The 25,876-nt window shown below is 42.5% G+C and overlaps 2 protein-coding genes, 1 long non-coding RNA gene and 3 other non-coding genes across 15 annotated transcripts in view; 4 read left to right on the forward strand and 2 right to left on the reverse strand.

Annotated features, from left to right (window-relative positions):
* On the reverse strand, positions 1-15,104 carry si:ch211-51c14.1 (protein kinase C and casein kinase substrate in neurons protein 3). Of its 3 annotated transcripts, XM_027285705.1 has the most exons (12): positions 14,927-15,104; positions 14,554-14,693; positions 14,037-14,148; positions 10,438-10,505; positions 5,773-5,929; positions 5,413-5,648; positions 4,282-4,437; positions 3,933-4,108; positions 2,748-2,868; positions 2,597-2,667; positions 2,419-2,498; positions 1-2,110 (listed from the first exon to the last, which is right to left on the reverse strand). In XM_027285705.1, the coding sequence occupies exons 4-12, from the start codon at positions 10,495-10,497 to the stop codon at positions 2,001-2,003; spliced, it is 1,167 nt and encodes a 388-aa protein (XP_027141506.1). In that variant the 5' UTR covers positions 10,498-10,505; positions 14,037-14,148; positions 14,554-14,693; positions 14,927-15,104; the 3' UTR covers positions 1-2,000. The 3 variants fall into 3 exon arrangements, with proteins under 3 accessions (XP_027141506.1, XP_027141505.1, XP_027141507.1); XM_027285704.1 differs by lacking the exons at positions 14,037-14,148; positions 14,554-14,693; positions 14,927-15,104 and adding an exon at positions 13,238-13,921; XM_027285706.1 differs by lacking the exons at positions 14,037-14,148; positions 14,554-14,693; positions 14,927-15,104 and adding an exon at positions 12,781-13,200.
* Positions 15,105-17,465: 2,361 nt separating this feature from the next.
* LOC113747014 (uncharacterized) lies at positions 17,466-18,912 on the forward strand. The gene is made up of 2 exons (XR_003463284.1): positions 17,466-17,565; positions 18,152-18,912. It is a non-coding gene; the product is annotated as an uncharacterized LOC113747014 (long non-coding RNA).
* Positions 17,995-18,086, forward strand: LOC113747189 (small nucleolar RNA SNORD88). The gene has a single exon (XR_003463431.1). It is a non-coding gene; the product is annotated as a small nucleolar RNA SNORD88 (small nucleolar RNA).
* Positions 18,385-18,476, forward strand: LOC113747190 (small nucleolar RNA SNORD88). The gene has a single exon (XR_003463432.1). It is a non-coding gene; the product is annotated as a small nucleolar RNA SNORD88 (small nucleolar RNA).
* On the forward strand, positions 18,617-18,706 carry LOC113747191 (small nucleolar RNA SNORD88). Its single transcript, XR_003463433.1, has one exon. It is a non-coding gene; the product is annotated as a small nucleolar RNA SNORD88 (small nucleolar RNA).
* A 1,873-nt stretch (positions 18,913-20,785) lies between the features above and the next one.
* shank1 (SH3 and multiple ankyrin repeat domains 1) overlaps positions 20,786-25,876 on the reverse strand; it is a 46,179-nt gene continuing 41,088 nt past the window's right edge. For 4 of the 8 annotated variants that reach the window (XM_027285730.1, XM_027285729.1, XM_027285724.1 and 1 more), the window contains exons 25-27: positions 25,786-25,797; positions 24,672-25,565; positions 20,786-22,935 (exon numbers count right to left, since the gene is read on the reverse strand). In XM_027285730.1, the coding sequence (XP_027141531.1) occupies positions 22,848-22,935; positions 24,672-25,565; positions 25,786-25,797 (994 nt within the window). In that variant the 3' untranslated portion in view covers positions 20,786-22,847. The remainder of the gene's footprint in view (positions 22,936-24,671; positions 25,566-25,785; positions 25,798-25,876) is intronic. The other 4 variants (XM_027285725.1, XM_027285723.1, XM_027285727.1 and 1 more) reach the window with 2 other exon arrangements.

A 25,876-nucleotide genomic window follows, 5' to 3' on the forward strand; every position in this document is an offset into this window, starting at 1 on the left:
ACAGTTTCAAATTTTATTTCCAAAAGACGAACAGTTTGCAAAACAAAGGACGTTTGGGGGATAAATGCAACGTTTGTACATGTCGAATAAAGACACACAGCATATACACAGATACTGACGAAGGCTCAAGGCAAAGCCAGCAGTTTCTGGAAGGTGTTTCCTCACTTTGGTAAAGATGCTCTCCACGATAAGTGTCATACATACAGTATAGCAACAGATGATTAGATATTACAGACAGACAGGAAAACTATTTGTTCCCCAGTACTTATCTTAAAGGAACAGTCGCATGCTGAGAAATATGAAAGTTTGGCATCAAAATGAGAATTTGATGAAGAACAATATCAGTTTTATCTGTGCAGGAATATTATTGCACGTGGAACATGTGAAGAAGAACCTGCGTCCTGATGCTTTGACGATCATCTCGCATGCAACCAGCTTAGTATAAAAACTGGAAACAGAGAAACTCCAGCTAGCTTTGCTCCATCAAAATCGAAAAACTGGACTGCATTTTTTTTTTATGCTGCAAAATGCTTCACAATTTGTCTCTCAATCACACACTGACACAGTCTGATGGTGATGGAGCTGGCTCGGCTATCAGCAGCAATTTGAAAGATTTGGTGCAGGACTGAAGCACCAACCCTGCAATTCATGAACAACTGCTTTCTCCCTTTTGAGTTTCAACTGTCAAACTACGCAGAACTGCAAAGCAGAATCTTATTTACACGTAATATAAGTGATAATGCAGCACAAGGTGTCCAACTGTTTAAGTTAGTCCATGAATTAAAGTTGTGGGACCGTTTTCTCTGCCAAGTCCATTATTATCTCTGTCTAGTACATAATTGTGGTTACCACAGCCTCTTACCAAACTGAATTTTCATTCATTTTTAATGTTTATGTCACTTGAAATAACACTGTTGTAATTACCTGCAGCTCATGTTTACATGTAACTATTGTGGGTGTTTTCCAATATAAGGCAACAGCCAATCACTATACAACCATAACGTGTCTTGATTGCTAGAAAACTAGTAATCAATGCATCAATACAACAGTCAACCAAAATATCTGGTGCTCACCAGCTAGTTGTCGTTTGATGCTGAGTATGTGGTGTACAGTGTACAACTGCAGCCAAAGACAGAGCTAATGGAAGTGGTGAGACTGGACCAAAAGGTTGGGGGCTAAAAACAAAAAAAACAACAAGTTGAAAATGTCCCGTAAAGCTCTGTAGTGTTGGGGGAAACTGAAGTGTCCGAACATTGGTTGGTAATGTGAAAAAATTGATTACAGCCGCTTTAAGCAAACAAGACAGAAGATAAGAAGCTCCAGGAATGTGTTTTGATGCTGCCAGGCTAGAAGTTCCCCCCTGTACTTGGCACACAGAGATAAAACTGATGTCGATCTTTGCATCTCATTGTGCATTTTGACAGCAAACAACCATATTCCTAAAATATTTAACTGTTCGGTTAAACCAGAAAAAAAAAACAGACGAGAAATACAGCTCATGTCTACGTCTATCAGGCCGACTTTGGATTATTTAGAATCACAGTCTCAGCGTCACTCTCTTCATATGTTGAGCTTCGTGAGCATTTTTATGACAATGTGTTGAAAAAATAAAGACAGCTCAGACAAAGTCCTGTAATGCAACTTCAGCACCAGATAGCTAGTTATATAGCGTACCATAAGAACAGCATTTTATATTTTTACATTAAAGCATTGTTTATCATATGGCTTCAGTACAAGTGGTCTATGCATACTGTGTATATATTAAAACATTTGTCAAAATCCTTCAAGAGATTACACAACCTGGGCACTTTTTTATTTTGCTGAAATATCTCACCGAAGAGCAGATCTTTGGCGAACAGCTACTGTGTGTTGTTCTTTACAGCATAGATTTTTTTTATGTTTCTGGCACTCCACAGACGTTAAACCAGGTTGTGACTTCACACAGTGAAATGAAGCATGTGATGTAACGAGACGTGTCATTTTTTTAAAAAGTTGCCTAACTAAACCACCTCCACGTAGTTGGCGGGATAAAGCCCCTCCCAACCGTCGTCCTTCATCCCCCGACACCAGCCCTGATCATCCTCATCCTCGATCTTCAAAAACTCCTCACCTGCAGGGAGACAGACATATATACACATATTAAAAATCTTAATAAACTTAGACCTGCAACTAATGATTATGAGTTCTATACAACGCAGAATAGTTTGGGATGTAACGTCACAAAAAAGAGACGAGTAAGAAAACAAATATTCACATTCGAGAAGTTGGAGTCAGTGAATTGTTGGTGCTAATAAAAAGTCGAAACATAAATATATAGCACGTCAAATTACACAATAATACACACATCTGCATGTTCTAATAATATGCTCCACACGGTGCAGTTCGGTGAGTGTGGCAGGATGGTGCGAGTGTGTTTACCTGCTTTAAATGACAGCTCATCCGTCTCCTGGCCAACATAATCATACAGAGCTCTAACCTTCACCCCTCCAATCATCACACTGGAGGAACAAAGACAAAAAGAAGAGGTGGATGTTTGATCAGCCGAACATCAACAGCCACATCGTTGTATCACGTACGGAGCAGCGTCTGTACTCACGTCCTCTCTATTGTTCCTTTCTTTTCAACTACTTTCTTCCCTTTTTTGGTTTTCTTCTCAGGTGTCCATTCCTGAAAACAAAACGATTAGAATTAAAAACACGGAAACCAAAAATCAATCTGAGAAGAAGAAATGGATTGGACTGAAATACCTGGAAGTGAGGCCAGTCGGTGGGCATGCCGGGCCCGTGGGTATTTTTCCACCAGCGAAGGTCCTCGTGCTCGTCGATGGCCATCAGCGTGTTGTGGAGCTCGTCATACACGGCCCTCACGCTGAATGAGACGTGGAAAATAAATAAGGATGGATGTTAGAGGAGGTGAACCGATGCACAACACAGACCTGTAATCCATCCAAACTTCAGCTGCTACCAGCCTCTACGCATGAAATCCACCTCTACAGCTGCCACTTCAACTTCACTCACTGCTTACAACTTGTTCTTCAAACACTTAGAGCGCACAGACTTTAAGTTTTCACTTCAACTGCTAGACATCGACCAGCATTTCAGCTGCTTTCATCTCTTAGTCTTCAGTTGCAGTTCAAACTAATAATGCAGCCGCCCACAGCCAACTCTTTCCCTGCTTCTACTTTAGTCTTAAGACATTCTGCATGTACTTTTCTGTTCTGAAGAATTTTTGCCTTCCTTCCTTGTTGCTGCACGTGGCCTCCGGTCTCCCTCTCGCCTGACTGTCACCTCACCACCTGCTGCTCATCATCTGATCCTCCGTGCAATGATACGGTTCAACCTCCATGTACTTGAGGACGTCCTGCCTCGTCCCAGCGCCTGCACTGTTCTGGATCTCCTCACTTCAAGGTCTCATCCTGTCATTCATCTCATCGTAAAAATGAACTGTTTACAATGATTCTGGTCTCCAGCTGGTGTTTTGCATGTTGGGTTCACGTTCACATTTTCAGCTGAGAGAAATGACTTCTCTCTCACGGTGAAGCTGCAGAATAATAAGATGCTTCACATTTCTCATGGTTACACTGTAACTAAAGTTCATTTAAATTTCTAATTGGCACATAATCTGATTGCACTCCCATCCAGAGCATTTAAGTAAAGTGTTACCCCAAAATTAAGCAGATTAATAGAGTATATAATTTCTCTCATCTACCCCATATCCTCCTGTGGCCCCTAAGGATTTTACAAAGTAATTAAGTTGCTATCTTTGCTGTTATTTCCTTTATTAGAGTAGAAGTGAGTCACTGAGGAATGCTCATGTGCTGTGTGTGTGGAACAGTGTTTAAGTTGATTTTAATGTGCTTAAAGGGAAACCACAAATACCAAAATCTGTTTTAGGCGTTTACCCACACACAGCGATCTTAAAGCACTGTTCACCTCTCATTGTTGGTAATGTCCAGGTGTTTGTGGATGGAGAGAAACGCCTGTTTGAGGAAGACGATCCTCTTGCGCTCCTCGTCCTGCGATTGGTCAAAGATGGACTCCATCTCCTCCATGTAGCGTGGAGCGTAGCGGTTCACCTCCTCGAGGACTTTCTCATAGCGGGCACGGACCTGTAAACATTTGGACACAGACGTTGAATCGGTGTGTAGCGGTGTAGTTCTCTTTCCTCTGAATCTGAATGAAATATTCCACACGAGCCACCACTTCCTCCACAGAGTACCTTTAATCTCTGACAAAACTTCGAGTCAGAAGCACAGACACATGAGATAAATATGTTTCTTACCTTCTCGGCCTCCTGTTGAGCCAGCTCTCTCTCCTCCTGTATCTTCTTCTGTTTGTCGATGGCGACGTCCGGGTTACCCTGAGCGTGTGCCTCCCGCTCCCTGGCCGCCTGCTCCTTGCGGCTCACTTTGTGGTACGCGCTCCTGACTTTATCCAGCTGTGGGCGAACACAGACACACGTTATCATCTGTAGTTCTCAATGAATGAAGAAGGTGTGTCTGTGACACCAGCGTCATTTTGAAACCAGAGATGCACATGACTTTGAAAATGATAGTACATCTCTGTGGTCTAAATAAAGATCTTGAATTGGGGCCATTTATTGAATGAGTACCCATTTGTGATGCTGCTGAGGTGTATGTATGAAATATTGATTCCCTGATGGGTTTCTATGCATTCCTGCTCTTTAAGAATGTCCTCTTGTTCTAATCTGCTCTCAAATGACAGAAAACGCAGTAACTCAAAGGTTTCATTGCTTTTAAAGACACAGGTACTGGGTTTCTTGCTTTAATGTCTCTATTCAGGTCACTTGAGTCCTGGACTAGATGGGAAAATATGAGTAATGTGAGAAATCCTCCCAGAAACAAACAGCAAAATGTCACGACTACAGTGGAGCATCGTAGCTGTGCTGGGCGGATGTGTGGAGCTGCATTAATGTGGATCAGGGGAAGAGCACGGTGTTTAGTTAACTCTGAAACCCTTTAACAAGCTGCAGTTTAAATATTGCTGATAGGTTTTTATGGTGAAATATCCGAAACGCTCCTTTCCGTCTCAGCCCGCTGCAGCCTGTTGTTAGTGGTTTTGAAAAGAAGCACAGCAGCATCCGACTGGACCAAAGTGACATTTTGCAGGTGCGTTAACATGCTGCTTAAGGTGCTGAGCTAATTAGCCGTGCAGCCCGCAGACTGATGTTACCGGTGCACGTCTCCCCAGAGAATGTTTGTTCGGTGGCTCGTTCAGCGAGCCGAGCTGCAGGACAAGACGCGTGTTCATGTTTGTGAGATAAGGAGACTGGAGCTGCGTGTTGTCTGGCTCACTGTGGCTGAGCTTTATCCAAGATTTGATTGGCTGTATCAAAATAAGGCCCATTTGCAAAAAGGAGTACCAAATGGTCCATCAAAGAAACCACGCAGACCTTTTTAAGCCGTTTGGCCCACGGCTTCTGAGCGCGTATAAAGCCCGTCTCAATGTCGTGGGACTCCTTAAACCCTCCAAATAACTTCTTGTGGAAGGTGTCCTTCTGCCAGGTCCTGACCCGGTCTCCATCCTCTGACACCAGGGAGCGGCAGATGGAGGCATGTAAGGAGGCCAGCCGATCAGCGGAGGACAGAAAACACTGCCAGGCCTTCAGAAGAGATCCATACAGAGGACCTGAGGGAGAAGAAGGAAGGGCGGGAAAACATTATTCTTAAAATGTTCTTACAGATACATGAAACAACAAAAACATTTCCATGTTGTAGACATATCTAGCTGGGGTTGCAGCTCCTGTACGTACTGGAGTCCACGACCGGCTTCCACTTGTTGCTCCATTCACTGAGCTGCTGAGCGTACTGCCTCTCCACGCGAGCTCTCTCTTGGAAACATGCCACGATGTCATTACAGGCCTGGAAGGCATCTTCTGTCCGCTTCACAGTGCGGTGATAGTTCCCAGGCTGCCAGTACACAAAGAGAAAAGGAAGAGCCACTATTATCAGAGCGTAAACAGGGGGAGGAGGTCCAATGGAGCACTTTAACCCCCGATACTAATACCCCAGAACTATTCTTTGGCTTGAAAAAGCCAGAAGTGCCTGATATATTTGCCAGCTTTCAATAAGTCGGATTTTTTTTTCCCCTTTTAGTTTCAACATTTCAATGCCAGAGAATACAGAATCGTACATCTGCTCACAGTTTGTTCCTGGCGGGGTGGAAACAACATGTAGACCAAAAAGACAAACTAAATTAAAAACTTAAAACGGCACAATCTAAGACGAACCTTCTACTCTTACTACGACTGCTACAATTACTACTACTACCATACTACTAATGGTATTTCTGATATAATGATCTGCTTCTACTACGAAGACAACTGCTACAAGTACTACAGCCTGTACTGCTCTCTACAGGTTTGTTACTAATACTTGTACTAAGTACTTTAACTTTATTTGTATAACACTTTTATAAACAACTGTATAATATGAATACTGTTTGCTCTTTTGCAAACAGTTAAATGAGGAAACCTGATGCCGCTCTAATAAACTGTTTATGCAGCTTGAGCCAGCAGCCGGTTTGTTTAGCTTAGCATAAAAGCTCTCACAAATGAATACATTATATCTGGCTTGTGTTGCATGCAAACACTAAAGTACAAAGATGACAATTGGTCGTTTTACGGGAGGTTATGTGTCTCAGCAGGGTGCAGTGACTTTCTGGAGCTTCTTCCGGTTGCCTGGCAACTGTGTCCTGTTTACAGTCTTTATGCTAAGTAAACAAACTGCTCAGACGTGAGACTGGTATCAAAATGTAAACTACTATTCCTTTAGTGATGGCTCTGTTCCATTTAGGTGCTCCTAGTTAGTCACCTAACTGGAACTGTCACAGCTAAATGGGATGTAGCCATTATTATACACACCTGTGTCTGACATGTCAAAATGTCCACATGTGAATCGTCTCATACCGCAGCTACCGTTTCTACACACACGATCGGTGTGCATCACATTCTCTGGTCGGTCCGTCTTAACAAGCTCCAGCTCTCACCCTCATCTTCTCCTCACAGCTGTGACACTGCTCCAGCCGGCTAAGGTCACTCCCCCGCCGTGCCACAAGTGACACTTTATTGGCATTAAGTTTCCTGTGGTGAACTCTAATGCGGGCAGCAGCGTCGGGTGTGGTCAGTGGACATGAGGACATGAGGCTGGACCATATAAAATAAAATAGAAAGCCAGACGGAGAGGAAGAACAAGAGGGCAGCAGAGGCAAGGCCCTGAGTGTAATAACATATCTGAAGCAAATGTGTTGTTTGTAGATGTGGTATTTGGAAATCTCTCTGCAATTTTCCTGGCAGCTGCCGTCAGCTCCTACTCACCACTCACTCCTACTCTCTTTTTCGCTCTCTGTCAGACTCTATCTGTTAGTCACTGACACATTCAGGCAGCCGGTTCAAAGTGTGTGCACACTATATATGCTGTCATGTTGCGTTAAATCATCGGAGGTAATGAGTTTAAAATTAAAAATATGCAAGTAAGAAAAAAGACAAAAGAGAGCGGCACTGTCTCGTGGCTGACATTTTCACTTGTCAAACAAAAGGTGTAACTAATAACATCAATTACAGAGCTCCGGTTACTCGTGTTGTGCACTCTGGTTCTTTGCCATGGCTTACCAGGAAAGCTACAGTGACTGTAGCAGAGAGACATCATGAATATAAGTTACATGTGCTTTGCAAGTCAAAATGTCTTTGTGCTTTTTTTGTAAATATGGAAATATCAGACACATATATGCTTTAAATATGTTACACACACACACACAGCACTCGGTGCACAGTTGGCCACAGCGCTCTTACTTTTCTTTGGCAAATTCTCTGTAAGATGATATTTCATTCTTCAGAGTAACAACTGCGAGCAGACCTGTGCTTCCCACACTGACTTGTGTTTGTCAGAGTACTCGACCACAGACTTAAATCCTTGTTTTTTTACGACTAATTGACAAGGTCTTCGATCCTAACGAGACTCTTAAATAGTGGTTAATGAAATTTAGGTGCATCAGAAAAGGTCAGGCGGTCTTTTAATGTCAAAACATTTGGGCAGCACTCGGAGCAGTTGTAAGACAAATGTGTAGATATGAATATTTTAAAATATTTGCTTTCATTTTCCCTGCATGGTTCATCTAATCATGCAGAGTATACAGCATGTACAAGACCCTTCACTCTCAATATAAAAGATTATTTTCAACAATCACAGCACCCAATGTGCTTTTAATGACACACTTGAGTTTCCTCGTGCCTTAATCAGAATCAATCGCCCCCCCTTGTTTCTCTCTCTGCTTCTTCCTTGCTTTCTTTCTGCCTGTGTTGTGGCTTGCACCGACTCTCCTCATTCGTCTGAAAATTAAACAGAAACAGCTGAGGAATCCAGTTTGAGGCCAACGGCAACGCTGCAGAGACCCGATCGGCCAATCTTTGAGGCAGATGCAAATCCGCTACTCGAGTATCTGTCCGAGCAACAAGACGCAGGCAGTATAAGAAAACTAATGGCCACGGTCCTCCGTCGAAAATCACATTTCACATACATATAATTGATTCGATCCAGACTATGAAGCACGTCAGTGCACGGAGAGAGTGCTGGAAACCAAAAGCAAGCAGTAAAACATCAGGAACAGTCAAATTTGTAGTTTTAAGCTACGAATGGTTGCAGCAGCAGCAGCAGTACTGAGGCAGTAACAAAGGCTGCGGCAGCAGTCGTAGTAGTATTAATGGAAGTGGAAATAACAGGAGTAAACTATATCCATGCCAGCTTTGTTATTTATGTCCTTCTAAAGTGCTTTTAGACCAAATAAAGATGCACCAAAGCAAAACATTCATTCCAAGAGCTGCTTCACAGCTTTAAACAGCAGATTAAGAGGCTGACGCCTGACAGAAATGTTTGGACTAATCAGTCCAGTCAAACATTTCCAGTCTGCTGCAGATTTAAAAACACTATCATCTTTTGTTTTATACTTTAAACAGCAAAAAAAAAGAAAAAAGAAACACCCTGAGAGCCTGATCATGTCTATATAACCTGCAGTGAGTATGTATGTGTCTGTTAGTGCACTTGTATACTCTACAGGTTATTGTGAAACCTCTTCAAGTGGCATTGAGAATATAAAACAAAAGAGCTTAAGTTTGCAGTATAATGACAGACAGCCTTCGAGCTGTAGGATGACACAGACAGGAGCCTGGCCTGGAAACACATCCAACACAACAGGGGGGGGGCTGCCAAAATTACAGGAGGGGGAGAGATGAAAGTGGGGCAGCCCATCGAGGCCGACGGGAGACAAAGCCAGCATTAAAGCGGTAGCACGTTCAAATTAGATAGCCAAGCACTTTTAATGTTGGAAGTGTTTACGGCTTTAAAACACGGTGCCAGAACAGAAACGTGTCTTGTAAACAGAGTGTGAAGCAGTTCACAAAATGGAAAAAGAAAAATGGTACGCTGCTTCGGACTGGTGCTAAACTGGAGTAAAGAGGATTCAGTGTAATTTATCGCGTGTTGCCACGTCCTGTGAATTATTCTCAATGAAATGCTGCAATATGCTGCAGATGGAACGATCCAGAGGTTCACTTAAAAGTGACAAATGCACTATGTGACTCATTCATGTGCTGATGATTCATGTTTTTTTTAATTATATCTAGATCAGAGGTATGTATGAAAGCCATCATCGATTAAATACTGCAGTCAGGGTCTGACCTTGGTCTTTGTAGAGTTCGTCACTCACTAAAATCTTTAATCTGTGATTTGTCCTTGATTTTTCCATCATACAACGTTGGGTTTTAAAGAAATATGCTTTGAGTTTGATGTGAAGATATCATTCTCATGTCTGCAGCTTGTGAGCTTTACCTTGTTAACACAGATTAAAACAGGGGACACTTGCCTCTGTCTGAAGGTAACAAAGCTCAAACTCTTTCATTAGCACTGGAGTCTTGTTGTTAGTGAGGAATTCAAGAAGCCACTGTCAAACTAATGCATTGTGTATGAGCTGACCATTAGTTCATACAAATGTTCTTCTCCACTACAAATAAAAACATCGTGTAGGACCGTGGCAGAGCAATTATCTTGCAGAGAGCGGTGAAAATGGAAAAAAAAACCTTGTCCTGGATCTCCAGAGACGTGACCCCTGTGCTCTACAGTCTGCTTTGTTGAGGTAACACAGATAATCAAATACCTAATGAGCTGAGCAGTACCACAAAAACCTTCCCGGAGAGCCAGGCCAGGAAATTCAGTGAGTGTACCATGGTTAGTGTTCACATTTAAAAATGAAAGCACAGCCTTGTCCACATAGATATGTATCCTGAAAGACAAAACTCTTCCGTCTGCTTTCACTGTAAGGTCACTGAGACTTGAGAGACCAAGGGTAAAGCTATCTTGTGATTCGGTCTTATTATTTCTCTCGTGAGGCAAACAGACAAAGAGCCACACAAGCGCGGCCGTCTTACCATCCAGAAGCTGCGATTGTTGGCATCTTCGGGGTTGTTTTCTGAGGGTAGCGTCGACATCCTGTTGTCTGAGAGAGTAAAGAGTAAATGATTAGTCAATCTGCACACTGACCTGCCATGGGCAGGTGATGAAGGCTTTGGGGCTTTATTATAAACAATGTTATATTTCAGTTCCCATGTACACAACATATTATAGATCTACCCTTACATGATTATCTCCATACCTACATTGTGTTTTAAAATTCATTGGTAACAGCAAAATCCTTCCACTGGACTCAGTGGAGAAGCACATATCCATGAGGAAACTATGTCCTCTACAACTATAGGTGTCATTGAACTCAATGACACTACCCACGTTACAAATGTGTTCATCTAAACTGGATTTTTTTTTTTATTACTGATCAAAAAGTATTGAGTTGTAGCCTGCTGCTGCTGCCAGGAGTGGACTTTATCTGTTGCTAATTATTTCAACTGTTTATCCATTACTCATACTGTACTCAGAACTGTTTCTGTTTAATTCAAATGTGAATGACTTAAAGTAATAGGTAAACAGTTAAGTCCAGCTAACTATGTCTACCATTGACCCGTTACTTGAAGCTATAGTTATTTCAAGTTTTAAATGTTTATTGATTTCACACTTTTAACTGTCTATTTCAACCGTATGTGTTTAGCAGTTTAAGCATTTTTCAGGCAATTTGTGCAAAGTGTTCCAGCTGTCTCAATATGTGGACACATTTTTTAATCAAATGATGATTTTTTATTTTATCAAATTACACAAGCTATTTCACAATTCTCACTTCCCACAGCCCTGGAAGCTGCAGACGTACCCCCCGGTGTACAAGTAGCTCTGGCAGGAAATCACTGCTCTGATGTGAATCTATTTGAGGGTCTATGATATGAAAGCATTTGATATCCACAGATAAACGACTGCTGCACTCTTGTCAGGACTAATGTGAAGATACAGAGCAGGTGTAGTGTGTCAGTGACTGAATCATATAATGGAGGCTCTGTAGGCCCTTTAAAGACTTGTTGTTGGTGTTGGAAGTTGGCGTGTACAGTAAATCTGAACCAGGAGGTGTGTACAGTAAATGGAGGCAGCGTCTCACACACTGTAACAACATCAGCGAGCATGAAGTATCTTGTCCCAGCTTTGAAACACGAGCTATCCTAAAATAAACTGGGGGTAAAGGGCATCACATCCTATGAATCACTCTCATTTACTTCCCATGCTGTGGTGGCCTCGTCTGCTCCTTTACTGTGAAAAACAAAGTTGCTAACAGACACAAGAGATGATGGAAACACCTAAGAAGTTCTGTCTGACTCAAAATCAAGTGATCCACATACAGAGCTCATGTGGTTCCACTTCCAAAAAAGAAACTTTTCCAGTTAAATATTTAAGCACGCAGCAGTTTTTGCCTTTTGGTGTTTCAAACCCTCGATACATTTAGAGCTGAACTCCACCCAGACGCAGGCTTCATGTCTTGCCTGTTGTTCCTCCCTGCAGACATCTCTCCCTGTGGCTCTGCTCGCCGCACAATTAGATTCAATGATTTTCCTCCATTCTGCTGCTCACAGGGCATCACATGCTCCACAAAGAGCATAATGCAATGCCTCTCCCTGCCCGAGTCTTCCACAGCTTGCTTCCTTCGTGTCTGTACCGCCGAGGTTTTCGGCGATTATACAACTCTGACATCTGCGACGGGGTCAGGAAAATAATGAATCGCCTCCGTTTTAACCCTTGACCTCAACTTCCTGTCCCTCTCGCTGACTGACTTTCTGTCTTAGGGGTTTGACTGTCCCAGAGTTTTCAAAGGCGTGTGGGGGTTGGGGGAGCTCGGCTATCTCTGCCTAATATCACATAATTTGATGCATTCCTGCAAGTTTCACTAAGTGGTCTAACCTTTTGACACGAGCAAACTACTAATTCAGTTCCTACTGTATAAGATTTACCCTGTGAGTACACAAGGAAGTATAAACTCCCCAACTTCCCGGAGTATCTTTGCTGTGATCAACTTGCATGCCTCTTAGGTTTCATGCTCTTTACAAGTATTATGCTTATGTGCTAATGTCTCTACTGGTATGAATGTGATGGCACTATGGGCCTTTCAAACATGATCTATCTATCTATCTATCTATCTTAAATTAAACAAATTGTCATTCGGAAGGTGTGACTCCATTTGGCTCTTTGTGGTGTCTGACATATTCCCGTACTCCTAACGGACTCCTGTTGAGCTACAAAAGTTAAAAGCAAGTTGTAAAAGATGTATCATGTCCTTGCATTTGCATTCTACTTCGTTATCCTACAAATGCAACACAGAGTATTCTGCATAACGGCCCACCTACCAGCACAGATCTAATTCCACCATGGGTCCTCCAGACTTTTTATAATCTCTTGGCACTTCAGACAGGAAATTTGTTACCCCCAGTTCCCAAAAGTCCTTTGAGCAATCCAGTAACTTACGGTAACCCAGAACTTCCAGTGTCCAAAGCTGCCACTTTACGTGCAAGAAAACCCAAAACTTTACAGCGACTCTTTGAATTGAAGTTATGAGTTATGAGAGCTTCCAACCAAGCAACTCTTTCACCCCAGTATCCTCTGGCTCATGCACTCACTCCTCCCCCTGTCCCCGTTTCATCTGTCACACATAACTCACCACACACACACACACACACACACACATTGCATAGAGGAAATATATAGTAACAAATGAACACACAGAGCAGAAATAGGAGCTCAATCACTCCATCAGATCTCGCTGAAATGCAACTATACCGCCATGCAAGGCTCACAGCTCCTTACCTCTCTAAAAGTTGGGGCCCTCTCTGCTTCAACCCCCTTTTTTCTTCTTCTTTTGTCTTTTCAGGTCAGAACTTTTTTCAGACTCTCTCTTTCCTTCTTTTTCTCTCCGTCTTGTCTTTTTTTTTTTTTTTTTTTCTCTTCTCCTCGTCTCCTCCAGCTTTGATTTTCCACTCGTTCTGGACAGTGCTGCTCCTCTCTCTTCCCCTTTCTTTGGCCCACTGTTTGTGTCAGATGAGTTGGCTTCTTTTTTCTTTTTTTTTCCCCTCCCTCCTTCTCCTCCCGCACACCCTCCCTCCCACTCTTTCTCTCCGAGTCTCTCTCTCTCTCTCTCTCTCTGAAACAGCTGCAGGGAACTTATTCTCTTGTTCTTTGTACTTCACCACTTGTTGGAAATTGTCTCTCTCTCTTTTATTCTTTCATTCATTCGCGTCATCTCCCTCAGTGTAGTGTCAATGAAGTGTGCTGTGTTTTTTTTTGTGTGGTTTGTGTGTACGTCTAGGTGACTCAGACAATAGCTGAGTCACCCAGAGTCTGTATTTGTGTGTGTGTGTGTGTGTGTGTTAACTGATCCATTAACTATGTTTTACTATTTTACAGACCAACACATAGCAGCATGACCAGATAAGGGGAACTCCATCCCCCTGTGCTTGTCTGTATACCCCCTCTTTCCTCCCCTCTACATTCCCTCGGGATAGTTTGGTAGCCCTGCCTCCACAGCTGGAGGATACATCCGGTGTGTGTGTTAAAGCCTGAGATTCTTTGAAGTCAGAGACCCTGAAGAGGAATGGCTCACACTCACATATCCCGCTCTTGCTTCATGCTTTGCTGAACTTGTGAAACGTCGCCGTGCCAGAACATGCCATGTAAATACACAGCTGTTATACATTGTGATGTTTACGCCCGGCTACGACCTGGAAAAAACAGTAATCCTATGTTAGTAATCCTATAATCAAATCTGGAAAGATAGCAGACAGGTCTCATGTCGACACCATGAGATCCAGTCATTAAAATGATAATAGACATAAGAGAAATGTCAACAAGTGGAATAAGTTAAACACAAATTCACCACGCAGGAAAGATTCTAACTCCAGAGCAGAATTAAAGAATTAAAGATTGTGTTAAAGTGTTGGTAAAGTAAACATGTTTAATTTGTTGTTCCTGGATCAAAATTGTGATTTACGTTAAAGTCACCCCTCTCGGTTTAAAATGTGACTTAAATATCAGTGTTGACCTACAGATTCATGCAGAGAGGCTCAGTGAAGGCATATCTGAGGCCACCCAGGTGATAACTGGCCTCTAGAATAGAAGTGACTCACCTGCTCTCACACCTGCATGCGTGAAAATGATTGGACAGGGCGGAGAGCTTTACAGGAAGTTGTGTTTAAAATGATGAATGCTTTTGGAGCAGCTGACAGTCAGAACGATGACACCTGCTGGTCAGACGTTGTTGCTGCATCTATAAAGACAGAGCCCATGCAAGACCTGATGAAGAAAACATGTCTGTGAACTGACTGTTGATATTTTGTTCACTTATATTTACATTATATCAACTAAGAAACAGGGTTTACAGCTCTGCCTTTAAATATAGTGGCAGATTAGTACAGGGGAGTGGTGGAGCAGTGAACTTCAGTAGACAGAAAACACCCCCTACACCCATTTCCATCTGTGGATGTGGATACTGTGCAGTACCTGAGAGTGTACCTGGACATCCAGCTGGACTGGGGTTGAACACAGAAGCTATCGTGTGCTGAAACTGCGGGCCTGTCGACACCAACAGAATCCAGAAGCTCATCAGGAAGACTGGCTCTGCCCTGAGGGTGGAGGTGGTGGTGTCAGAGAGGAGCATGCTGTGCAAACTGCAGAGTGTGCTGGACAGGATGTGATGGTCATGTATAGAGGCACCTTCAGCTGTTATCACCCATCTGTACATCAGAAAACCAGACGTTAGCTGCTATCACAGAAGATGGATGGACACCGTGGACATTTTACAAGCCAGGACACACGGCTGGGAAAACCGAGTCATGGGTGAAAAATATCCAAAATGCTTGTTGTATTTTTTGGGGTGAATTAATAATACATACTGCTGACCAAGAAAGTCAACCAAGCAGAGACAGCCTGTACGTGAGCTGAAGGGAAATGCAAGGTGAGCAGATTGTGAGTAAACACTAAGAAAAGGTGGATGAAGTAAAAAAATAAAATGGTAAATACACCAGTGAATACACTGCCACCTGGAACACACTACATCTAACAGTTCTGACTGCGGAGAAAAACATCGGTGCCATCCTGATCTCCATTCAGGACTTGCACATGTCCAGAGTCAGGAAACATCACTGTAGACCACCTACTCCTCTCCTCTGGGAGGCGCTACAAAGCACTGCACGACAGAAACATCCACTGTACCTGTAAATTATTTAATCTCACTCTATGCATGCTGTTCATACTGTCATATCCAACTACATAATGTACATAAAGCAAACCTGCAACATAAACCATATTTATATTAGCACTAATTACTAGTTACTGTTGTTTTCGTATATATTCCCATCTGTACATAGTAGTTTTGAGTTTATGTTTGCCTTACCTTGCTTTTAGCTGTATTCATGTCCATGTCTGTGTGTGTGTGTGTAAGTCAAACTCCTGCAGCCACTCTGACATGACACACTGGGTAAACACAGGTGTCATCAATGACACTAATTAAGGCTCCATTCCATTCAGGTCAAACAGAGTCAGGGTGCTGCTGTGGTGCATGTTGGTTCACTGGGAAAGGCTCTGCTGCAATAACCCTAGAACACTGACCTCTGGTGATTTTCACCCACACAGTTCTCGTCATGGGATTTTCACTGTGTTGCTGCTGTCTGAGTTGCATGGGTCGTTGGGTAGCTTCAGGCTGCTCACTGATGTCATTAATGGGATGTTTGTTTCCCTCCTCCCATCTTTTTCAAGAGGCATGCGTATCTATCTATCAGTGATGAAGACTGTGCCTTCACCAAGCGAGGCTCACATGTCCCAGGAATGGGTGGACCCTCGCCTCTCGCAAAGCGAGGTCACTCTAAACTCTTCTCTGTGGTCGTCCCCAAATGGTGGAACGACCTACCAACGGCTACTAGAACAGCAACATCCCTTTCGACCTTTAAAAAAACTTGTAAAAACCTTTCTGTTTCGAGAATGCTTCCCTGCCTAACAAAACTAACAACTACTCTGTGCTCCTTTACACCTTTCTCAGCTTATTTTTCAAGTTTCAAGTTTTCAAGTTTTTTATGTCAAAACTGCAAATGTACATACAAGACATACACAGAATTGAAATTACGTTTCTCTCTGTCCAACGTAAAGATGTAAACATATATATAAAATAAATAAAAAAATAGAATAATAAAATATGAAATAAAAATATATAAATAAAGATAAGATAAAATATATACAATATAACAAGCAGAGTATTTTTGGTCTGTAAAGTGTGTATGTCCTCCGCGTAAGTCGCTTTGGATAAAAGCGTCTGCTACATGCAGTGAATGTATGTAATGTAAAGTTCCCAGCTCCATTTTTTTTTTTTTTTTGTTGGAAATTTCTTGTTAAGGATTAGCTGATTTTTCAATAATTTTGCTAAAGGATCCCCCCATGGTACCTTTTTTTTTTTTCTTATAGTTTATTTTATGTTATATTGTATATTGGGAAATTAAAGAAGAGTACTACAGTTTGGCATACAGTGTTACATAAATTAAACTGTATTTTATCCGGGTAAAATATAATCGACGTTAGTGATGGTGTTATTAATCTTAATTATTATTTTTTTATTATAACCTTTATTTAACCAGATAAAAAACCCATTGAGATCAAGACCTCTTTAACAAGGGTGACCTGGCCAAGAAAGGCAGCAGCACACGTCACAGTGGTAAAAACAGACAAACAACAGTAACAGTTATAGATACATTAACAATTTAAAAGCATAGGCACTGTTCAAATGATTTCCATTGTCTTTTTTTTTAAGATGGAGCGGATGCTTCCAGAGGAAGAAGTTCTGCATTTTTAAGTTCGCATTGGAGGGCATTCCAAGCAGACGGGGCAGAGAAACTGAATGCTTTTTTACCTGTTTCAGTTTCAGTTAATGTTAATTAGTATCACTGCTTTAACCTTTAACCTTTAACCTTTAACTACTTCATGTTAAAATGGCTGCTGTTGAATCTTTCTTGATTTTAAAGCTCCACCTTCCTCTCGGGAGCAGCAGGGGGCGGTAAGGCGCCTCTCAGCTGGCTGACATGAAGAAGAAGAAGAAGCGGCTGCAGTCTCTCACTCGTGTCGTGTCCGCGGAGGAGGAAACACCTGAGCAGCTGGTGAGACTCAGGAATAATTAACTCATGCTAATTAAGTTTATTTATTAGTGATAAGCAGTTACACATAACCTGTCTGCTCTGTGAGGAGATTAAATGGAACGTTCGTCGCTATGACGACGGTTTTCTTCGTTAAACTCGTGAGTAACGTAGCAACCACAACGTGGTAACGTAGCAACCACAACGTGGTAACGTTACTGAGCCGTATTTATTCAAATATACAGCAGCTCTGGATGAATTATTTACCGTAATTAACACAGCGACATGTGGCCACCTGTTGGACTGGATTAAAGCCTTGTAGCTCGGTGTAGCTGGGTGTAGTTAGGTGTAGCTGGCTGTAGCTGGGTGTAGTTAGGTGTAGCTGGGTGTAGCTGTTGCTGTGGGCCCGTCACCACGTGGTAAGCCCATCAGCTTAGCATGGCAGCTAACACGTGTCTCCCCTGATGACCTGCACTGGGCTCTGAGTCTGCATGAAGACCAAAGTGCGTCTCTGGCCCTGACAAGCCAGAGTTTCTGAGGAGACAGGGAACTCAGTTTAAAGGAGGTTTGATTATGCCAACACACTAACACGTGTTTTTGTCCCTTTCAGGCCACTGTATGCCAGTGAAAGCACTCCTAGTCTGGATCCGCGTGGCTGCTGAAGGTAACATACTCTCAGTTTTACACCTACAACTCTAAAGAAGGATGCAGTTATGAAGTGTGACCACTGGAGGGCAATGCATGCATCACATATATACAGGTGGTCCTGGATTCTCAGTGTGTTCATCTTTTGTCGACAGTCAGCACTAACATTAGCTCCACCTGCACATGTGAGTGTGCCCCTCTCTCCCCTGATGACCTGCACTGGGCTCTGAGTCTGCATGAAGACTAAAGTGCGTCTCTGGCCCTGACAAGCCAGAGTTTCTGAGGAGAACGTGAACTCAGGATGCTCAGATGTGAGACTTGTAACCGTGCATTAACTTTGTTGTGTTTTTCAGGTCTTGCAGGATGTGGAGACGCTCCTGATCTGGACTTAAATCAGGTTGGTGTCCTGTCATCACATCACTTACATGCTGGTCTCTTGTGATGTATTGCACTGGGCTCAGAACATCTGTGTTGACAGAAGTGCGGCTCGGCCCCTGACAAGGCCGAGTCTGAGGAGACGATAACTTTAAAAACCTGGTTTCAGCCTTGTGGGATCACGATCCTGCTGATTGTCTCTGATCGCTGTGTTCTTGTTTTTACAGGTACGGGTCCTCCAGCAGACCTCTGCATAATAACAATGTTGTAATGTCATACTATGAACTTTTCTCAGCATTATATAATCCTGTATGTGCTCTGATTTAAATCAAATAAAACTCTGCATCTGAATTTGTTCTTATTTGTCTTCAATTGTTCCAAATAAACATGTTACTGAAATAATGTGAGCCACTTTCAAAGTTATTTTGTAGACTGAATTTAGATTAGATGTAAATCAAGTGGTAAAATCCGTAAGTCATGAACATAAGGGTTTTGTTTTGTTTTTTTGTTTTTTTAAATTAAACTGAGTCACTTAAACAATATTCAGTATTTTAAGTTATTAAACATAATTGAAGGATAGGGCAATAGTCAATTTTAGTGCAGTGCAGTACATGCACTTAATCAACTGTAAGCATAACCTAAAGTTTCAGCCGTGGCTCAGCTTAATGTTGGATGTGGTTGCAGAAAATGTATTACATTCTACAAGTGGTACGTTGTATCTTTTTATACTACATCTATATGAAAATAGCTTTCCATGCCCAAATTGATTTGGGGCCTTTTGAAGTGAGTCGGAGTAAAACAAGGTTGAGAAATCATCGTGTCGCTCCACAGGGTGAAAAACAGATGGAAGTAAAACAAAAAAAAAACATGAATTAGAACTCTTGTTTCTGTATCTTTATTATAATTCTAACAATTTATTATCTCTTAAAACATTTGAAATTCATATATGTTTATATGAATGTGTATATGCATATCACATATACATATATATATTCTGTAAGTTACCTTTCATCAGTTCATATTCTCATTTTTTTAAAAGATCTCTTAAAGGAAAAAGAAATGCTTTCTATAGAGTCAGACCGATTCCCTCAGGTCTTACTTTGTCTCCTGACAGCAACGGACGAGCCGTCGCTCCTGATTCTAACTTCTAAACTCAAAGAAAGGATTAAAAACGATTTGTCCAAAAAGCAAAAGTCACTTAACGAGAACATCATTGTATCGGCAAGAGATGTTGTCAAAATGTCTTATCCAAAGATATTAATTGGCCCTATTTACACTAGCAAACATATTAGAGACCTGATAGAAACAAGTAGAGTCTGGACAGGGAGTCTGCTTGTTCACCCTTTCAGAGACTGCCCCCTCCTTTCAAATGACTTCCAAAACCTCTAAAGGGAAAAGTGAAAAGCCACGGTTGCTAATGGAAATAGGGTCATTGCATAAGATGCTGGTCATAAACGATGAGCTGCGAGCGTACTGGCACGTGTCAGCGACTGCAGGAGGTGCTTTGTACAAACAAGAAGATGCAGATGACGAGCACAGATACTGTCAGGTCATGTAACAGTGGAGAGGGGCCGAGAACAGGTCCAACTGTATAGAAAGCAGAACAGTTAAAGAAATACATTGTACCTTTAAACATTATTTGGAAGACAGAGATTCTTTAGAACTTTTGAGACTTTTTTTTTTTTTTTTTTTACATCTTAAACCATAATTAGATGACCATTATTTTCATCGTCCTTATTGCTATTTCCCAAACATGATCTCTCCCTGACCACCAGCATGACGCAGTTGCGATGACAAATCCCCCCTCAGTGACCTTTGTTCATTCACATTTGAAGCCTGTGTGTATGTGCACTTTCTTTGAGCAACATGATCTATGAAAACTCATTTATCTTTTTGCAAAAAAAAAAAAAAGAGTACAGCAGAGATCGTCGATACTCCCGATGTAAGACGTACGTTTGATATGTGTTCGAGGACTCAAAAGCAGCTGGAGAGGTGAAGTGTTGTTCAAGGTAGAGAGGTCATGAGAGAGCCCTTTTTTTTTATATTTGTTCTCAACATCAGTGAGAAAAGCAGGACTGACTTCATGATAAGATGTCGAATGTGCTGTGGAAGCTAATGGGAAAGTAAAAAAAAAGGATTGAAGTGCGACGTGTGGAAAAATAATTCAATTTGTGTGTGAGATCGATCGAAAGGGTGGTGCATGTTGTCCAGAATTTAAAAAATAAAGTACTGGGTAAATATAGTGACACATAATCTTTACTTCTGCCTATCGTGGGCAGTAACAGCTGCTACATTTTCAGCATCTGCATATAATTAAGTAGCAACAAACAAAGAAAAGCGGTGAGGTGAAATCTAAAATGTGCTTCACATTAAACTGCAATGCTTCTTATCACATAGAAGCAATGTTAAGGGAATAATATGCATCTCTCAATTCAAAAATACCTACATATACATACATATATATTTATTTCATATATATAACCAACACGATTATCTTCACTACACAGTCAGAAAACACGCTGACTGCACATGAAAGCTGAACCCAGGAACTCTCTAATAACAGTAAGGACGATGATAGTAATGATAAATAGTAACAATAAATCTCTTCATATCAATATCAGTATTCCAGTATTCCCATTTAAAGTTTAAAAATTGTAAGAACAATCATAGTATTAAAACTCGATATAAGCGTTTCTCTCAGATCCCCTCGGGCCGGGTGACCGCTTGTTTCCTCCTGGATTTTTGTCGAGAGAGAGGGGCGGTGGGGTGGAGGTGCCACTCCTGGAAGGAGCAGGGGGGATTAGGTGGGGAAAGAGCAAGAAAATGGCAGTTTTTCCTCTTCCCCTTCCCCTCTCCTGTCCAGCTTCCCACGGACGGAAGGTCTGAACGGGCGTACAACAGTTGCCTCGACGCTGAGGAAGTCTTTCTCGGTAAAATAAAATCCTCAGGGAGATTTCTCTTCACATTGTCGTCGTCGTCGTCTTAACAGTTGACAGTCTGTCTCCTTTTTTGTATTAAGTACATCTTGGATCCAAACATATAGTGTGTGTCTATATATAAGGTGTCCCATAAACTCTAACACAATCACTCGTAAGTGCTTGTGTGTATGTGTGTGTCTACATGTTGGTGTATGCATGCAGGCATGTATAGTAGTATCTCGGGTGCCTGTGAGTGCGTATCAGTGTGTTTTTACTTTTTTCTGTTTTTTATTTCTTTTCTTTTTTTTGTTGGTCTGGGCACTTATTTTTGCTACAAATTTGTGATACAGTGACCAGTCTGTATATACGTCATTTATAAGACTTAAGATGATAAAGAGCTATAGAGAAAACACATAAGGTCCCGATCACAGGACCTGCAGTGAGGACAGAGCCCTACCAGTGGTGAGGTAAAAACAAGACATGAACGATCAAAGCTGAACACACACACACACAGCCAGCCTGCTTGCTAGGCCTGAACCGAGGACTCTAGTTGTCCGTCCCTGCTGCGCTCGACGCCTCTCAGAGACGTGGAAGCTGTCGCGATACGCCGCCGCGCGTCGTCCTACGTTCGCCATGCAGACAGACGAAGCCTCACTCCTGCAGACATTCACCCTCAGATACTCAGACACGTTTCCAGACTAACATCCACTCACACGGGGGAGGGGTTGTCATTGATTGCACTCTTAAATCGTACTCTCGGTAAATTCCACTCTTAAACCTGAACGGATTTAACCAGCCGGCTGAGGGGTGAGAAGAGGACTATTCAACAAGATGGCTGCACAATGGAGGACGCCCTTATCTTCTCCAGTTCTCCAGCTCGCCAACAACACAACCTGCTCAATAAATTAAAAAAAAGAAAAAAGAATCTAACTGGCTTTTGATTGTTCCTCTCAAGTATTTGGTTCATCTCTATTCTCCACTCATAAAATCTGCTGTAGCCATAGTGTCTTCGTATGCATTTTGGATGAGAGTGTGTTTGTGTTGCTTGTTTGTAGATTGGTGTGACCGTGCATGCATGTTAGGGAGTGTACTCGTGTAAATCAGCCTGCCGCAGCTGGGGGAGCGCCAGCCGGCGTGTTTATGGATCGTCAGCCCTTGTTCCGTCCCTGTGTTTCCATCTTCCTCTGGGACTCGACTCCCTCTTTCTGTCGCTCTCTCTGTGTGAAATCTGTTCCCCCCTCATTTGTTGTGTGAATCCACCATGGATAGCAGCAGTTGTGTCTTCCTCCCTCATTGACTCCAACCCATCCTTCTTCCTTACTCTCTCTCTCTCTCTCTTTCTTTCTCTGTCTTTATGCCTCTGCAACCTCAGCTCCGACTCCCGTCGTCCCTCCTCCTCTCAGTCTGTCCATCCCGAGGTGAAAGAACAGAAATAGGAAACGGGCTGCTGGACAGCCTGAGAACAGAAGAACAAACATAGGACACGAGTGATGTTCGATGGCGTTTGTGAAATATTAATGAATTACGTTCTACTTCTTAAAATGGAAAGAATCATTCGTTCATTAGGAAAGTGGCTCACTACGTGACTGATTAGAAAACGTGCTCATCATTTCTTCACATTAAGGTGTAGCCTGTTAAAACCTCAGCTCTTAGACTACTGCAGCACAAAACACATTCAAATGCAGCTTATGTTGGTGAAACGAGAGAATTATTCCAGACGTGTTCATCCGAACAACGAGCTGAACGACTGAAGGGAGGGAGAACATTTCATGGTGCCTTCATTTCAACACTGGAATTAAATATTCCACTGGTATGACAGGAGGGGTAACCAATTATCTCAGTCATGGTTTTAGTTGTTTAAAGTAATTATGTCATTAGTCTATTAGTGTTCAGGGTGCTGCTCTGCTGCAGTCACATTGTTAATTTTGTTTGTCTGTTTAGAATCAAATCACTGACCAGCGTGGACGACAGGAGGTCTTCAGGTGTTGTTAATTATGACTATTATGTTTTTTACAGCATATCTGAACACCTGTTAACACAAAACGAGTGTAAATTAGTCTGCAATTGGCTACTTCTACATCTAAAACAAAAAATACATAAACTACTGATGGTGCCATATAATAATAATTATGATTATTTTCTGGCACCTGTCCTACAGAATGCAGCTTCAGGTGAAAAAAAGAGAAAGAGAATTAAAAAGAGTGAATGCCATAATTAATGTAAAATAAGATGGAGAACCCAACTTTGAAAAATAAAATAAGATAAAACGAAGATGAGGAATAAAAACCCACTGAATAATAATAACAATAGTCCATAGAATTAAGAGACTTATTGACAGTTAATAAGCAAAAACTCAAAAAGTTTGTCACGTAGATTACACAATCTATAAATCAGAACCTAAGCTTCTGAAGCCATCACATTTACATCTCTGTCAGGTGACCTCAGAATGTCTTACCAAGGTTTTAAAGGGGTAGTTTGGGTATTTTGAAGGGGGGTTGTATGACGTACGTATCCATAGTTGGTGTACACAGGGGAGGAAACAGAGCTATGCACTGCTGTGGACGGGGTCAGCAGAAAAACATCTTTACACTACATAAAATAATTAATAAATAATAATAATCAATATCCTCTTGCTATATTGATATTTACACCGATTTACCTTGCTGTCAGACAGCCTTATTTTTTGGCACTGCATGTAGAACTTCCATATTTCTACGCATAAGCCCAACTGCGGTGCACATTGTGTTACTCTGCAGATCAGCTGTTTGGATCAGAGTTGAAATCTTTACAAACATGAAGTCTGAGTCTGGTTTCGTCGGATAAGTACCTCGTACAAACCGACTTCAAAATACCAGAACTGTCCCTTTAACCTCACCTGGAGTCTTATCTTTATCAGGCAAAGTGAGGTGAGGAACGGACAAAGGAGACGATATAAGGAGGACGTCAGGTGTATTGTGGAGGAGAACGACTGGCCAAATGTAGAGCTGCATGTTGGGAAAAAGAACTGTGTGAAAAAGTTTTGAAACGATGAGCTCATCGAGAAAATGCGTATGACCACTTGTAAATATTCCAAATAACTGAGACGGTCCTGCCAGGACACATTTAAGGAGCATCTGTGCTCGCTGTCTCTTCCGATCTAATAAATTAGTAGCAATGGTGAATTATACTGAGCCTGTACAATCGCACCCGTACCTGTCCATTACACTCCTCAGGGCCCGTTCTATGTTCATGCGGTGGCCTACGCGCGTCACACCTAAATCCAGATAGTCGTCCTTGGTTAGGGAGGGCAGGTGGGTGCCGTCAATCTCATTGTCCAGGAAACGCTCCCTGTGCTCACCCAGGTTCAGGTATCCGAGCCAATCTGCAACGTCATACTTGGTCCAGTAGGGCAACGGCTTGGAGGCAAAAGGCTTTGTAGGGGAAGGGGGCGGTAGATGAGGGTAACTCAGGCAGGTAGGTGGAGGGAGAGGGTGCAGGGGTGGAGAAGATGTCCCAGACAGAAAGTGAGTCGGAGACAGGGATCGAGAAACAACTAAGGTGGAGTTTGGAGGTGGAGGAGCACCAGAGGGGGCAAATAAGGGAGGAGAGGGTGAGAAGTAAGGATCTCCAAGAGGGTTCCCAGGTGATGGCGGGGTGATTGAACCTCGGAGGTCATACATGGCACTGTATAGGGGTGAGGTGGGGAGGAGCGGGAGGGATGACGGCCGTGGTGGACCAGTCTTGGGCCTCTCTGACGGGGAGATGAGGGGGCTGGGTGCTCGCCTACGCTGGAACACGTGTGATTCTGCTTTACGGGACTCACGGCTAGGGATGAACTGGAATTCAAGGGCTTTGGTCCGGTAGACAGGTCTGTGTTTGGGGGAGGTGGGATAAGGGGAATAAGATGTCGGGGACAGTGGGGAATGGGAACGTGGAGGCTGAGAGGCAGCAGGAGGAGGTTGAGGAGATGGGGATCGTCCCCAGTTGGGGTACTGGGAGGCGGGGGTAGGAGACGGGGATAACGATGGCTGCGATAACGAGATTGGAGACGGCGACTGTGATCGAGCTGAGGGGGGGCTCAGAGCTGAGGCCGAGTCTTCTGAAAATCTGTGAACGGAGAGGGAGAGAAGCCGTCACACACACAGTCATTACACACATGTGAAACATGTCCAGCAACTTTTAGAACCTGTGGATTCAAATGATTTTACACAGTCAGCATCTTGATTGTGTCCAAATTATTCCTCCCTGACTGTCTCAAAACAGGCTGCAAATTCAAGCAGATGTCAAAGTTGTTATGTTCGTTCGTGTGTGGAAGTGGCTCTATTACCTGTTTCTGCTTCTGAGAGAAACACATGGAAAAAGCCAGAGAAATAAAAGAGAGGTTTACACAGTATAGACGACACAAGACATAAAAAGAC

Source organism: Larimichthys crocea, chromosome XII (genome assembly GCF_000972845.2).
Source record: "Larimichthys crocea isolate SSNF chromosome XII, L_crocea_2.0, whole genome shotgun sequence".
Classification (NCBI taxonomy): Eukaryota; Metazoa; Chordata; class Actinopteri; family Sciaenidae; genus Larimichthys; species Larimichthys crocea.

Coding starts and splice junctions, on each gene's coding strand:
- si:ch211-51c14.1 (XM_027285705.1), bottom strand. CDS start 10,497: ATGTCGACGCTACCCTCAGAAAACAACCCCGAAGATGCCAACAATCGC. Junction 5,930..10,437: donor ACAATCGCAGCTTCTGGATG/GTAAGACGGCCG, acceptor GTGTACTGGCAG/CCTGGGAACTATCACCGCAC. Junction 2,111..2,418: donor TGAGCTGTCATTTAAAGCAG/GTAAACACACTC, acceptor GTCTCCCTGCAG/GTGAGGAGTTTTTGAAGATC.